The sequence below is a fragment of the Micropterus dolomieu genome, linkage group LG08, assembly GCF_021292245.1.
Source record: "Micropterus dolomieu isolate WLL.071019.BEF.003 ecotype Adirondacks linkage group LG08, ASM2129224v1, whole genome shotgun sequence".
Lineage (NCBI taxonomy): Eukaryota > Metazoa > Chordata > Actinopteri > Centrarchiformes > Centrarchidae > Micropterus > Micropterus dolomieu.
In genome coordinates this window covers 30604694-30619680 of record NC_060157.1, presented here as the reverse complement: position 1 = coordinate 30619680, position 14987 = coordinate 30604694, and the positions used below count along the sequence as shown (strand labels likewise).

Sequence of the window (14987 nt, the reverse complement as noted above, 5' to 3'; positions counted from 1 at the left end):
CTATAGAGGAGTTCTTCTCATCGTGGAGATGGAAGGTTTATGACAGACAACCATACACTAGAGAGAACCTCCTAAGGGCAATGGAGCTGGCGTGTGTTGACATCCCAGTGGAGAACTTCCAAGGATGGATCCGCCATTCCAGGGCGTTTTTCCGGTGCCTGGCAAGAGACAATATAGCCTGCGATGTGGATGAGGTGATGTGGCCCGATGCCGCTCAGCGACATGATGCCGCACAGTGATTGTGGTGTAAATAAAAAAAACTTCACACCCTGATCATGTTTTCAAGAGTACTGTTGTGTGCAATAGATTCTGTTTTTGCATTGAGTTGTGTTACAGTAGTGTACAGAATTTACTATAGATTTATACTCTTCATATGAAACTCACAAATCTAAATGCCCAATCCTCTGCAGAGATCTAAGAAGATCCATTATTGTAAAGTTTCTAAAAATATGCATTGGCAGTTATGAAACAAAGAACCTTCTCACAAATTGAGCATTGTGTTTTCAGTTGTTTTGCTGTAGTGTGTAATGATGTGTATAGTGTTTACATTTTTGAAAGCTTCGAGCTGCTCTTTTGGTGTGAAAGTTTGAGTTTTGAAGGGAGAAGGTGTGGTTGTGTTTATGTAGCTTTAGAAAAGGGTGTTGTGTTTAGACATTGGAGAACATGGACGAAATTTGTTTTAGCATTTGAGAAACTGTAACTAGACGGTGAATCATAAAACAAATACAATATAAAACTTGGAGGTGATACATTTTTAATTTGTCTTAACTCAGGTATGAAACTGCAGTGATTTGTGTATCATAGCTCCTCAGATCACTCCTCGCTCCTTACTTCTCACAAATAAGAGCCTTGGCGTCCAGTCTGCAAGATGGCATCCTATATCCTTCCAAACAAGCCCTCTCACAAGGCTAGTTGTACCAAACCCATCTCCTCCTTTACAGAAGTTGGCATCTACGATGTCTATTCATTTTAAAGCTGTCTTTCAGTCCAGTCGTCCCAAAACCAAATAACATATCCTCCCAGTAACACTGGCTCCACATTCTACATACTTATATCATTGTCTTCTACCGCTCTACCATTGTCTCTCTCTTCTGTCTGCTGTCTATTGTCTACTCTACTCAACAGTTCCATAGAAGTAGCCTGAGACTCCTCAATTTAAATTCAAATTCGTCCTCCCCACCGCTCCATGCAATAGAGTTTTTCCCTGTTTACCATTTTATAATTATTGCACATTTTGTCTGCTTCATAACACAAGGGAACTACAAACTGCATTTCATTTTACAACCCTGTCGTAATACATGATGAAATTTTACCAAGTACCTTGTACTCTGTGTTTCCACTTTCTACATGGCATAATAATATACTGGACTTTCTCAGCCCAACGGCATAGATTGCAATACTTGTTGGATGTTTTCCTAGGATGAATAGTGTACTGTTAAGTTTGCCATGCCCAATTTAAGTAGCTGTGTCACTTGTCTATGCTTGAAATAGTGACCATGCTACCCCTACAATACATTGTCTATTCTTTTTACATTCCCATGTTGATAAGCAGTGTCAAATATCAGCAGAGTTACCTGGCCTCCAGCGACGCGGCCATGGCTGTCCCTCCCATTTCAGGCGCGCAGGGGCAACACTTCTCGCAGCTTATTGTTGTTTTTGTTCAACATACTTCTTACAATGTCTGACATGCGGATTGACTATCAATGCCTCCCTCGTTATTGCATCATCCATTGCTGTTACTTACGCCATACCCCTCTGATCTTGATAAATTCCAAATCAATTTAATCAATTCCTTTTACTACTTCTTTCGCCAGTGCCTCAGATCAAGGCTTGTCAAATTCAGGTGAAGCCATTGCAACTTGCATTCACCAAGTCAACACTCCCAACTGTCCCTCTGCTCTAAGAATTTCTGATTGGACAGTCATCTGCCTCAACCAGCGTAAATCCCCTTTTCACCACTCCGACAAACAGCAAAACTTTCCCATGTTTTAAGGACTACACAACTAACACAACCCTCCCTCACCAAGTTTCCCCAGCACTAGAGTCCTCTCTGAGGGCCAGGTCGTACCAAACTCTGAACCACCTTAATCTTTTTCTCATACTTTCTCTATTTCTCAAGCCTGACTAACAACCCGAGCACATGCATGCCTCCACCCCAGTAGTCTTCTTTCTTCCCGGTTCCTACCTTTCGTATCCCACCCTCTGCTACCACAGCCACACAGACTGCACCTATGCCGTCCACCCATGGCAGTCCCACCGGCCAATCCCATCTAGTCTTTTGCCCCTTCATTCCCCCACCCCTAGCCTCTCTCCCTCCCCATATCCCAAATGTATAGGATGTGATTTTTTCTCTTCAAATGCACCCCTTTTCACCACAACTCCACCCACAGCTGGTCCAAATGGTTTTCCTGCATATCCTCCCTCTGTTGAGGGCCATCTCGTTCATCCACCATGCTTCAAAGAACCCATACAGACATAGCCTTTCCCCATCTCTCTTCTACCTTTCACGCCAGTCACGTATCCCCCTTAAGACTCTTGGGTTCACAGAGAGCTCTTTTCCTGCACACCTTATTAACCTCCACAGCTATCTGATATCTGAAACATATTTCCATTTCGTTTGTTCTAGGGGCTCTATTCGTAGCAGAGCACATGAAGAGATGGTTTCTCTACTCAGAGTGTCAACTCTCCTGGTTCCCTCCTGTCTTACTGCCACCGGTGGACAACGTTCCAGAGCACATGAAGAGATTGCTCACCTGCCCTGAGTTCTCAACCTCCCTTGATCCCTCCTGCCTACCTGCCACTGGCTGACACCGATCCATCGTTCTCTTCCATCCATCCATCCATCCATCCATCCCCTGGCCTCCCCTCAACCTTCCATCCCTCTCCTTTCCATTCCCTCATTTATCACTCTTATCTCTTCATCTCCCTACCCTCAATTCTCATCCCCACATCCTTTGAACCCTCACTCTGCTTACTTGTCCCCACTTCCCTCGACCCCTCACTCTTCTTCCTCATCCCTGCATCTCTCCTTCTGATTTCTTAATTAATTCTGGCAAATTAATCTCAGCTGTTCTCCATTCGTATCATACAATAAAATAGCCTAAATCCATATCTGTAGTGGTGTGGTCTTTGTTAGTGAAAATGCATTTTTACATTATTGTATAATGTATATATGTGTGAGTGTGTGTGTCTAGTTACCCAATGTGTCAGGTACTCTGTGTTTAACAGTAGGCGGGGCACTCTCTTTGCGGGTGAGCGGGCTCTTGCGCGTGTTCAGGTGTTTCTTCAGCTTGTGTTTCACCTTCAGATTGGGCTCAGATGCTAACATATTAGAGCAACATGGAGAATATTACACTATTAAAGACAAATGGCTAACTCCATAAACAGTCAAACAACTAGTGTATTCCCCTGACTTAATATGGTGGTAAATGATTGAGATTTGTCATTTGCCTGAAAAAATAGAAATAAACATGACTGTCTAAGGATCTTTCACATCATAATATCAATGAAGTGTCACTTATTCTTTTTTTTTTAATCAATTTTATCACACGTATCCTAAACATTTAAATACCTGCTCTGCGTAGTGGTGTCCCCTCTGAACCCTCAGACGAAGGCTGTGACGGAGACGAGACCAAAAGCTGGGAGGATGCACTGGGGTCTGGGCCCAGCTTTCTTAAGTTGACAAGGAATCAAATGATTATTTAACAAATGATCTGTGTGTAGAAGATACATAAGTGATGTGGTCATGATCAGAGGTGGGTAGTAATAAGTTACATTTACTCCATTACATGTGCTCATGTAACTTTTTGGAGTAAATGGTACTGATTAGTTTTAATGCATCATACCTTCACTTTTAGTTGAGTAGTTTTTTAAGAGAAGAGTACTTTTACTGTTTTGCTACTTATTTATTTATTTAAAGCAGTCATGCATCCGCATGACTCTGTTAGAGCAGAATAATGGCTAAAGCAACAGCATAGTAGTATCGCTTTTAAATAGTGCTAGGAGCTCATATTTAGGCTACAGATTAAAGTTTAGCGCACCATGCAGCCAGCCCCGTATCATCCCAGGGTGTCTGAAACTGACCCTTTGTCAGGCTTTCTTGAAGTGTCGGTATTTGACGCCCTGGGATGAGACCATGTTGGTGTGTCTTTTGTGTTAATGCTAATATGTTTATTAATATATAGCTATGTTGTTGTTTATGTTGTTGTTTACTTCTTTACCTTTACCTGCAAAGACCATTTGAAATAATTCTAGCCGCATCCACATCAAATAAAAGACTTGGGGAAGAAGACCCATTGCATTTTATGTTTTATTTCTTGAGTTACTCAAAAAGTTACTCACTACTCAAATAATTTTTTTAGTAAGTACTTTTGTACTCTTACTCAAGTAGTTATTTTGATGAATACCTTTACTTCTACTTGAGTACTTGTTTTTGCAATGTAACAGTACTTTTACTTGAGTACAGTGTTTGTCTACTCTACCCACCTCTGGTCATGATGCATGTTCAGCATTTTGATATTTTCCTTTTGTGCTCTGTTTGTGTGTGTGTATGCATTTTGTGTCACCTGTATGCTACAGGAGGGGCAGTCAGAGTGTTGGAGTTTGTTCTTTCCAGTGCCGCCTGTTTCTGCTTCTTAAGAATCACCTCCTGGAGTTTCTGTTTCACCAGGGAACTGGCCACTGCACCTATCAATCAATATCACAATCAACCAATCAAATACATAGAAGGATCAACTGCTTCATCATAAAAATGAGGAGCAAGGAAAGGCCCAGCCAAAAGCAGTGCGTATAACTAACCCTTGTGGCATATTTGTGCTGGACATAAGCAATGATTATTAATAAAATATATAACAAAGCGGGTGGTGGGGACAGGGCAGTGGATAAGACACATGACTTTGGTGTGAGAGAATCTACTGTGAGACACCATTGTGTCCCTGAGCGAGACACTTAACCCCTAGTTGCTCCAGAGGCATGTGACCTCTGACATATAGCAATTGTAAGTCGCTTTGGATAAAAGCGGCTTTACATTACATTACATTTAGCTGACAACTGGAAAAATACTATATACATGCCATATATAAAAATGCATGCCATTCATGCATACATGGTTAAGAGTATGGATGGATTTGTGTGCGGTGCAAGATAAGATCATTGGTTTGTCTGTGTTCACAACAATTAGCAGGGGCATAGCACAAAATTCTGGGTCCTATATACAAGCAGTCTCTGTGGGCCCACTTCCTCTCTTGGTACCTGTCTGTCACCCATCTTTTGAAAAACGTTGACAAATAATTAAGCTAGCAACTGTACACATTAAACTGTGGTGGTCATTAGGCCAGTCACTAATGAACTGTTTTTACCACATTTAAACAAGTTAAAACAAGTGGGGTGGCAATAGTGCAGTGGATAAGACACATGTCTTTGGTGTGGGAGCTCACAGTCACTTCAAGCTCCATCGTTTTGAGCTATTGTCCGGCTCTCAATCGATTCGTCCTATTGTCCAGGTCTCAGTTGCTTTACGCTCAGTCGCTTCGTCCTATTGTCCGGGTCTCAGTCGCTTTACGCTCAGTCGCTTCGTGCTATTGTCCGGGTCTCAGTCGCTTTGTGCTCACTTTTTTCACGCTAACGTCCAGCTCTCACTCGTTTCGAGCTCACAGTCGTGTCTAACTAAAATTCAGCTTGCAGATGACAATTCATAAATAAAAAAATATAACAGAATCTAACAGAATATATCAGCAGCATTTTTATTTGTTAGTTAACATTTCTTGGTGCAAGCTATTTTTCAGAGCATTTTTAAATAATGCTTTCAAAAAGTGAGTCAGTCATTTCAAAATGCGGTGGGTCCCAGCTTTCCCAGCGTCCACCAGCACAAATGACACCTTAATGCTTAATTCTGCACAGTTTGAAATCTCACCACATTTTAATTTCAACCCTCAACACAGTGTGTTCTACAATTACTTTATAATGGTTAAATGAGGTTTACTATGAGTATCATGCTTACAATAACATTATTTTACGCTGAAAAAAGTACCATCTTAGTTGTCATAGCCCTACACTAAGAAAATGATTGCTATACTGAATAGTAAAAAACAACTGACTTCACTAGAGACATGTTTCTTTTGCAGCTTTCAAAAAATTCTAGCCTTTACATTGCTGTATGTCTAATTTCAGTACCTTTAATCTATTTTTGTGTTCAAGCCCACTATACTACTTTCAGCAGTCAGCTGGCGGACACGTTCCACACATTTGCAATAGATCGGTTGGTGCCCTGGTAGCGCTGACGTTTTTTTCATCACGCGGATATATCACGTGGATATATATATACATAAATATGCCTGGACAAAAACTACATATATATATATATATGTAGTTTTTGTCCAGGCAGCGCGTGAGATGGTTGATATTCCATTATTTTCACAATGTCAATAATATCTACAAGATATTAAGTGCCATTTAATTGACATGGTCTATCTGTAGCCACAATTTAGCTCTGAACTGGACAGGCTATATATAGTCTGCTTTTAGTCCAACCGGCGAAATCGAGGCAATCAGTGGTCTAATTTTAACGCCTTGGCTATAACTTAGCCATAGACAGACCAGCGAAGAGAGTACAGCCAAAATAGTGGTTAAACATTTAAATTACCCTAATTTTCACTGCCACACATAATGTTCACTACATTAATTTTCATTTTAATTTAAAACAAAATGCAATTTTGTGAAGGTAGTAGAAGCAGAAAAAGGACAAATTAATAACAAGTAAATAATGTGGGGCAGGCTGCACACTTCGCTGCTGAAACACTTCTGAGACGCTTCCAGTGGATCAAAACCGTGGCGCAACTGTAACGTGCCGCAGCCGGAGTCAGTGGATACCTGCTGTAAAATACTGAAGAAATGTGATCATATCTCTAGTAGGGTGTAAGATATAATGTCACTAACTGCTATACAAATAATTTCATCCACTGTGTGGATAAATACCTGTACTTTCTAGTTTTTGTTTTATTCCAAGGATGGTGGAGAAAACACAATTTTCCATGTTCTGGATAATACTTTAATTATTTTTTAAATAAAAAATTGAAAATGATAAATGCAGCATAAACAATCAAGCAACTACATTTATATCTTGTCTCAAAAAATTACAACCAAATGTGGTAAAACACTTGCTTATTGTTATTATTATACTACTAAAACTACGACCTATATCATAAATAATTAATTTTTAAACATCAACATTATAACAGCCCCCCCCCTGCTTTGACGCCCTTGGCTATTAGTGTGTATGTGTGTCGCAAATGTGTGCACACAGAGGTGACAGGAGGTGCTAGGGGTGGTCAAATCAATATTGACCCAGTGACTTTATGTTCACAGACCCAAAGCTATATTTAACTCCACTGTTGTAGCTCAACTTGTCAGGTGAAAGCAAATTGTTTTAAAAGTAAAGTAACACAACTAAGATCTCTTACAGGACTTTCCTCTTTGGTCCTGATAAGCAATCTGGGCCATACTTTTTTTGTAAATATGTGTAAATAGCTTTATATAAAGCTCAGTGAAAAAAAGACAACTTCAAAGGTGAAATGAAACTTGTAATAACATGTTAGTGTTTAATGTGTGTGTGTGTGTGTGTGTGTGTGAGAGACTGACTTACTCTGTTGACTCTTGTCTTTGTGTTTTAACTGCTGCAACTCATGTTGTTTCTCGTGGTGCTCCTGCTCTCGCCTCCTCTGCTCCATGTTAAACTAACACACACACACACACACACACACACACACACACACATTTATATTATACCAACACATATAAATAAAATGGTCATTCAAAAAGCTAGCCTAAGTCTTTATTCAGAGAGCTAATATATATTTAATCTAACAATTAGATTATTATTATTATTAGATTATTAGATTAGAAGATTATCTATGTTTTATATATATATATATATATATTTTATTTTATTTTTTTATATATATAAGTTACCCTGATGTGCTGGTGCAATTGTTGTTGGGAGAAGGAGGTGCGGGGCTGAGGGGAGAATGGGGCGAGAAGTAAAGGCGGGTGCAGTGGTGCGAGGAGCGCTGTGTCTGAACCAGGGCACATCCCCCGCTCTCCCACCCTGAGGTCCATGGGTTACGTACGACACCAGCACTGCCACTGAAGAATCTGGGAAAAGGGGTGAGGTGAGGGAGAGGAGAGAGGCGTCAGTTTGCTTCATCCCCACAAAGAACAGTTAATTTACACAATACTCTGTGGTAAACCCTACTTGAAAAACAAGCACATGTAAACAAGGCAAAATGAACCAGTGTTTGGAGAAAACACGTAAACCACCCCCACCAGAATTATGGTTTCATATAACACTTTGCAGTTGCAAAACACAATGCTCAGATGGCAGATAAAATTAATTTTCTGACATGTAGACATATGTTCCAATCGAAGATACTGTTACACAGTAAGAAAGTTTCTTTCCTTATTTGATTTTATTTTATTTTTACTTCTAAACATGACAGTGGGGTTTCAGTCCATATTCTCAGATAAATGATTACCTTCAACTCTACTGACCAGTAAAATCTGAGCACCTTATCTTCACCAATTTGACAACACATAAGCAGCCTTTAGAAATAATGCTGAAAAGTGATAAAAAACAACCAAATACAGAAAACACAACTAAATACAAAGACTTTGCAGAATATCTTCTAAACGCTGCACGTGTGTTGTCAAATTAGTAAAGATGTTGCTTATCTTTTGTTGATTTTCATGTCTTTTCTTAAGTTGCAGTTTGTTGCGGTCTCAGGGCCACCATAAAAAATACGTTAAAAAAATTTAAATGGGATAGTTTTATGTACACACACTGGGTAGACACAATACAAGTGCATATATATTAACTGCATATGACTCCCTTAGCTAAGTTCTGTTTTTCTGTTTTCTTTTTGTGTTACAAAAACTCACTCTGTCTGTCCGTATGTCGTTTTCTTTTACACACACACACACACACACACACACATGAATTTCCATGCTCTTTGTATGTTGTTAGGGTTCTTGACATTGCATTGGTGAGTCAATGGGAAAGATTGCCTCATCCGGCGCTAAAAACAGGATCCAGGAAGGGAACAGATTGGAAAAAAGGCTGGGGGTGGTTTCTGTCTATGAGACACACATATTTGCACACACTGACAGATGCACTTGCATATGCACAAAAAATGCACACTGAGTCACACACTAACACAGAAACACAGCTGTAAACTCATACAGACATTCACATGTGTCATTCCACACACTCACTTGAACACACACGGCTAATACTGTAGCGAGCAACACACATTAACCTAAATATGTAATTTATTCATACGCTTAAATAATCCCACGCACACAAACCTTCTTTACCACACACACTGTAAATACATTTGCATGAGGCTTGAGCAAACACCTATTGCACAAACCTGCCTTGACATTTAAACCAAAACTTTAAAACACACACACACACACACACACACACACACACACACACACACACACACACACACACACACACACACACACACACACAGTGTGTGAAGTGAATGTCACTCATGGAGAAGCTTGGCGTAATACCAACCACTGCACTGGAAGTGGGTGAAAGGGAATAGAATAGAATATGCAGATATGTGTGTGTGTGTGCGCAATGTCACTACTCCTCCTCCATATTAGGCAGTACAAATGACGAGAGACAGTCTTGCAGACAATGGCTGGAATAACAGAAACCCCCTGGCAAACACACACATACAGCTCTGCATAACACAAGTAAACACAAAATGCAGTTTTTAAATGAAGGTTTTTATTATTAACAAGGAAAAAATCCAAACCTACATAGCCCTGTGTTAAAAGGTGTTTGCCCCCCTGTTAACACACAAATCAACTGTGGTTTATCACGTTTGGAAAGCTGTGTTCAATTTCTCTAGCCACATCCAGGCCTGATTACTGCCACACCAGTTCTCAATCAAGAAATCACTTAAATAGGACCTGCCTGAACAAGTGAAGTAGACCAAAAGATCAGGTTATAAAGCCATTTCCAAAGCTTTGGGACTCCAGCGAACCACAGTAAGAGCCATTATCCACAAATAGCGAAAACATGTATCATTGGTGAACCTTCCCAGGAGTGGCCGGCTGACTAAAATTACCCCAAGAGCACACCGACGACTCATCTAAGAGGTCAAAAAAATCCATGACTCCATCATTAGAAAGAGACTGAGCAAAAATGGCCTTCATGGCAGAGTTCCAAGATGAAAACCACTGCTGGGCAAAAAGAACATAAAGGCTCATCTCAGTTTTGCCAGAAAACATCTTGATGATCCCCAAGACTTTTTGGGAATATACTGACAAGACGAAAGTTTATCTTTTTGGAAGGTGTGTGTCCATTACATCTGGGTTAAAAGTAACACAGCATTTCCGAAAAGGAACATCATACCAACAGTAAAATATGGTGGTGGTAGTGTGATGGTCTGGGGCTGTTTTGCTGCTTCAGGACCTGGAAGACTTGCTGTGGTAAATGGAACCATGAATTCTGCTGTCTACCAAAAAATCCTGAAGGAGAATGTCCGGCCATCTGATCGTGACCTCAAGCTGAAGCGCACTTGGGTTCTGCAGCAGGACAATGACCCAAAACACACCTGCAAGTCCACCTCTGAATGGCTTAAGACAAACAAAATGAAGACTTTGGAGTGGCTTAGGCCCCATGGCGGTGTAAATATGAAGCAGACGGTTATTCCGTAGTTACAGAAGATTTGGCGAAAGACTAAAGAAACGCAGGCGAAGAATCAGACCAGATGTTTTTTGCACGCACCAATAACGAGCTGGGACTGTTACTGAATGTAACACGGGACTGTGGCGGCAGAAAACAGACGTTGCAAAGTAAACAGCGACAAGCGTAGGCTAGATAAGAGTTATTTGCACGGTACAGAATATTTTAATAAAAATAACAACTCAAAGTCTTTTAGTAGCATCGTGTTTCTTCTTTGCATGACTTATAAGACCCAATCAGAGAGCAAAGTGTGAGCGTCTGCATCATCCGTTTCTAAAATCCTCCCTTTTTGCCCGTCTTCACTAAAATGCCCTCCGGCATTTCGAAACGCAAAACGGGGTCGGCAGCGATTCCAAAGTTCTCTGTTCTAGGTCTTCATTTTTGCCGTTTTAGTCTGTACGGGAGGTGCAAACACAGGGTTGGGAAGGTTACTTTAAAAAAGTAATCCAGTACAATTACTAATTACTTCCATCCAAAAAATAAAAGTAATGTAATCTGATTACTTTCAGTTACTTTTGGATTACTTCAATGCCAAATAGGCAAATGAAGACAAGAGAAGTATCACTGATGTGTTTTCTGCTCAGTGTATTTTTAGAGAAACACAGAATAACAAAATCTCCTATTCCCAAAATCCATATTTAAATGTTTTTATATGGTATGCTTTCCACTATGGCAGTATCTCGCCCATCAATGACAAAAACATTGTTTTGTAGGTATTCCATATATATAACCATTTTACAATTTTAATTACCCATTCTGCACTTGTATTAATTTAGCATCCAATGAAAACAATATGAAGCTGCTGAAGCATAGTTTTTCTGGGGCTGATCACTGTACAAAAACACAACTTTCTTCACTGATTCTGGTGAAACTGGATCATATTTGATGGAGAAGAAAACCACATTCCCCCGTGGTCAAACTGGCCTTTGTCGGTCTCGGGGGCTGTGTTCGGTCCTGGTCCAGCTGCCGTGTTTACACACTGGAAGCTGGAACCAGTCCGCACAGAGTCTGCATGATGGGGAGGGGGCGTAAACACACATTCGCCGCTACTGGAGACTGTAAACGCCAATCAATGTCTGCAACACGTCCCTTCCTTGCTTTGGGTTTTTACCATAGACTGTATATAAAAAACATACTGTATATGGAGGCAAATAACACTGCGTTTTCTGTTTCATGGAAAGCTTCTGCTTAAGTAATCCCTGTGAGTAATCCCCGATTTTACAAAATGTACCTGTAATCTGATTACGTCTATTTTTTCTGTACTGTGACGGAATACAGATACATTTTTTTGTATCCTAATTATGTAATGCCGTTACATGTAATCCGTTACTCCCAAACGTAGCAAAAGGTCTCCGTTTTCATTTGAAAATGCAGTAGTGTGGATGGGACCTTAGTCAATGTCCTGACCTGAATCTGATTGAGATGTTGTGGCATGACCTTAAAAAAGCAGTTAAGGCTCAAAAACCCTCCAATGTGGCTGAATTACAACAATTCTGCAAAGATGAGTGGGCCAAAATTGTAAAAGACTCATTGCCAGTTATTGCAAATGCTTGACTGCAGTTGTTGCTGCTAAGGGTGACCCAACCAGTTATTAGGTTTAGGGGGCAATCACTTTTTCACGCAGGGCCATGTAGGTTTGGATTTTTTCCCTTAATAATAAAAACCTGTGTTTGCTTGTGTTATCTTATATTCTAATATTTCAATTAGTTTGATCTGAAACATTTCTGTGTGACAAAAAAAAAACAAAACAGAGAAATCAGGAAGGGGGCAAACACTTCACACTTCACACCACTGTAAATAGCAAAACACACTGGGACACGGATAACCACACACACATGCACACACACACAATTGTAGTGCAATCCTGTGATGCTGTAGTGAAAATTAATTTTGCTTTAAACTGTAGCACTACTGGCATGCTACATCTACAGTTTTCGCAAATTACTCAGTATGTAGTGACACTTTGGCAGGCTATGGAACTGGGTCTTTTAGTTAAGGAATAATCTCTCCATTTAGCCACGCTGCTGTTCAATAAGCGGATGCATGATGTACTTTAGAATTCTAAAATAACTGATAATAACAGTTCCTGTGTAGCCAACATGACTTTAAGTCTAGTAACATGTAGTGGTTAAGTCTCTGCAACCACATATAATATCTCCACAATCTGTCTCTCATGGGTCTCTTCAAGTACTATGAGGCTCTAATGTTTTTAGTTCTCTTAGAGAACGATATTATGTTACAGTTTGTGGGGCGGCTGTGGCTCAGGAGGTAGAGCGGGTTGGCCGTTAATCGGAAGGTCGGCGGTTCAATCCCTTGCGTGTCGAAGTGTCCTTGGGCAAGATACTGAACCCCGAATTGCCCCTGGCGGCTATTCCGCCAGTGTATGAGTGAGTGTGAATGTTAGTTTCCGTTTGAGCACTTAGGCTCAGTGTGTGAATGCAGATATAGTGATATCGAATGCAGATATAGTGTAGAGCACTATAATAGAATAACACACAAAGCATGAACACACATGTAGACACATAAGCAAGGTCCATGTGAGAGACAGAGAAAGCCGGTCAGGAGAGTCAAATGATGACTGAAAAACACAATGCAATGTTTAAACTTTAACTTTAAACATTGAGGAGGATGTGGTTTTGGAGATATTACTGCTGGAGAACAGAAGTAGCAGATATCTGTTTAGTTTAGTCTACATGTGGCTCTTTTAATATGTCCTTAAAATGATTGTCCTTTTATCCTTAAAAAATATCATTATGTGAAACAAATTTTTGATACTATTTAGGGAAGGGATTTTCAGCAACAACCAATCAATGTCTTTGCATTCTGTAACTGCCTCTTTATGTAGAGTTTTGTTATGGCTATTGCTATTGTTATTGCTCTTCTTCTCTTAAGGTGTGTAATTTTGGATGGGACTCTGACTTGAGTTTGAGCAGCTGAGCATCTTTTAGTCTTGGATGATTTGTGTGAGTATTGTAAATATTGTTTGACAAGCTGGGCACAGGCTAAGAAATCCACAATGAAGCCACTCGAAAGTCTCTATAACCATACTATCAAAGTTTTAGATTCAAAACCTAATAGTTTTCACACCTGTCAAATCTTAAATACCCATAGGCTTCTGAGTAGGGAAAACTTGATCAATTATAGTAACCTTTGTCTAGTTTATAAGATATTGTACAGCACTGCCCCACCTCCACTGAAGAGATTTGTTATGCAGAGAGCAGGCACTCATGTTACCCGAGGTATCACAAGAGGGGATTGTGTCATTCCCACTCGAAGAAGTGCTTTTAGTCAGTCAGCGTTCTCTGTAACAGCAAATAAACAATGGAATCTATTGCCAATACTGATAAGAGGAGCAAATACTTATCGTTCTATTACTGGTCAGCTTAAGAGGTGGCTAATTGATAATCACATATGTGCGCATTAGACTACTGACTGCCTACTGCGATTTGTTGCTTTTTTGCAGATTGTCTTTTGTCAGTCTTCTTCCATTTCTAGTTATTTTTTGTTGTTTGTTGATATGTTGTTTGTTACTTATTGTTATGTGTTTTACCTGTCTTACTACTATTCTGTATATATTGTTATTACTTGTGGACTGTAATATGTATGTAATTTTAAATCTTTATTTTAGGTTGCCCTCATAATAACTGGCATGGGACAACAGAAGAAAATTAGCCTGTTGAGCTAACTCTGGCTCATTTACAGTTATTTTACTGTTAATTAATGAGCACTGTGCCTGTCAAATAAATGAAATGAAATTAACTGCAGTGTTTTTGCAGAGGTTGCCGCCTTGTCAGGACTGATTCTACAGGTAAGACAAGGATATAGAAAGGTCTCTCTCTCTCTCTCCCTCTGCCTCTTTCTATTTCCTCCTTCACTCTCTCCATACTCTCTGATGGAGTGGACAAATCTTGACAGAGTGAAGAATTAAAAGTGAAAAAGCCACACAGTGCGAGAGAACTGGAAATAAAAACAGAAAAAAAAAAGATGAAAAGGAACAAAAACAACAACAAACAAGGAGTACGAAGTAAAAATACAAGAAAGATGAGTTGGTCAGCAATCTTTAACAACCTGCAGAAGTCTAGTAACACTGAAGGGGAGCTGACAACCATCACAGTGCCACTAGTGATAGACACTCAATTCAATTCAAATTAGCTTTATTAGCATGAATGTGTAACAACAATATTGCCAACGCATCATCCATACTACAATCAACCCCATACATTTCATT

General features: G+C 39.9%; 1 protein-coding gene across 3 annotated transcripts in view; it reads right to left on the bottom strand.

The window, feature by feature from the left end:
• Window positions 1-14987, bottom strand: part of hdac7a (histone deacetylase 7a) — a 118540-nt gene that overhangs the window by 51470 nt on the left and 52083 nt on the right. For all 3 annotated transcript variants that reach the window (XM_046055740.1, XM_046055741.1, XM_046055739.1), the window contains 5 exons: window positions 7966-8148; window positions 7640-7730; window positions 4566-4686; window positions 3572-3672; window positions 3199-3321 (listed from right to left, as the gene is read on the bottom strand). In XM_046055740.1, coding sequence (XP_045911696.1) covers window positions 3199-3321; window positions 3572-3672; window positions 4566-4686; window positions 7640-7730; window positions 7966-8112 — 583 coding nt within the window. In that variant the 5' untranslated portion in view covers window positions 8113-8148. The remainder of the gene's footprint in view (window positions 1-3198; window positions 3322-3571; window positions 3673-4565; window positions 4687-7639; window positions 7731-7965; window positions 8149-14987) is intronic.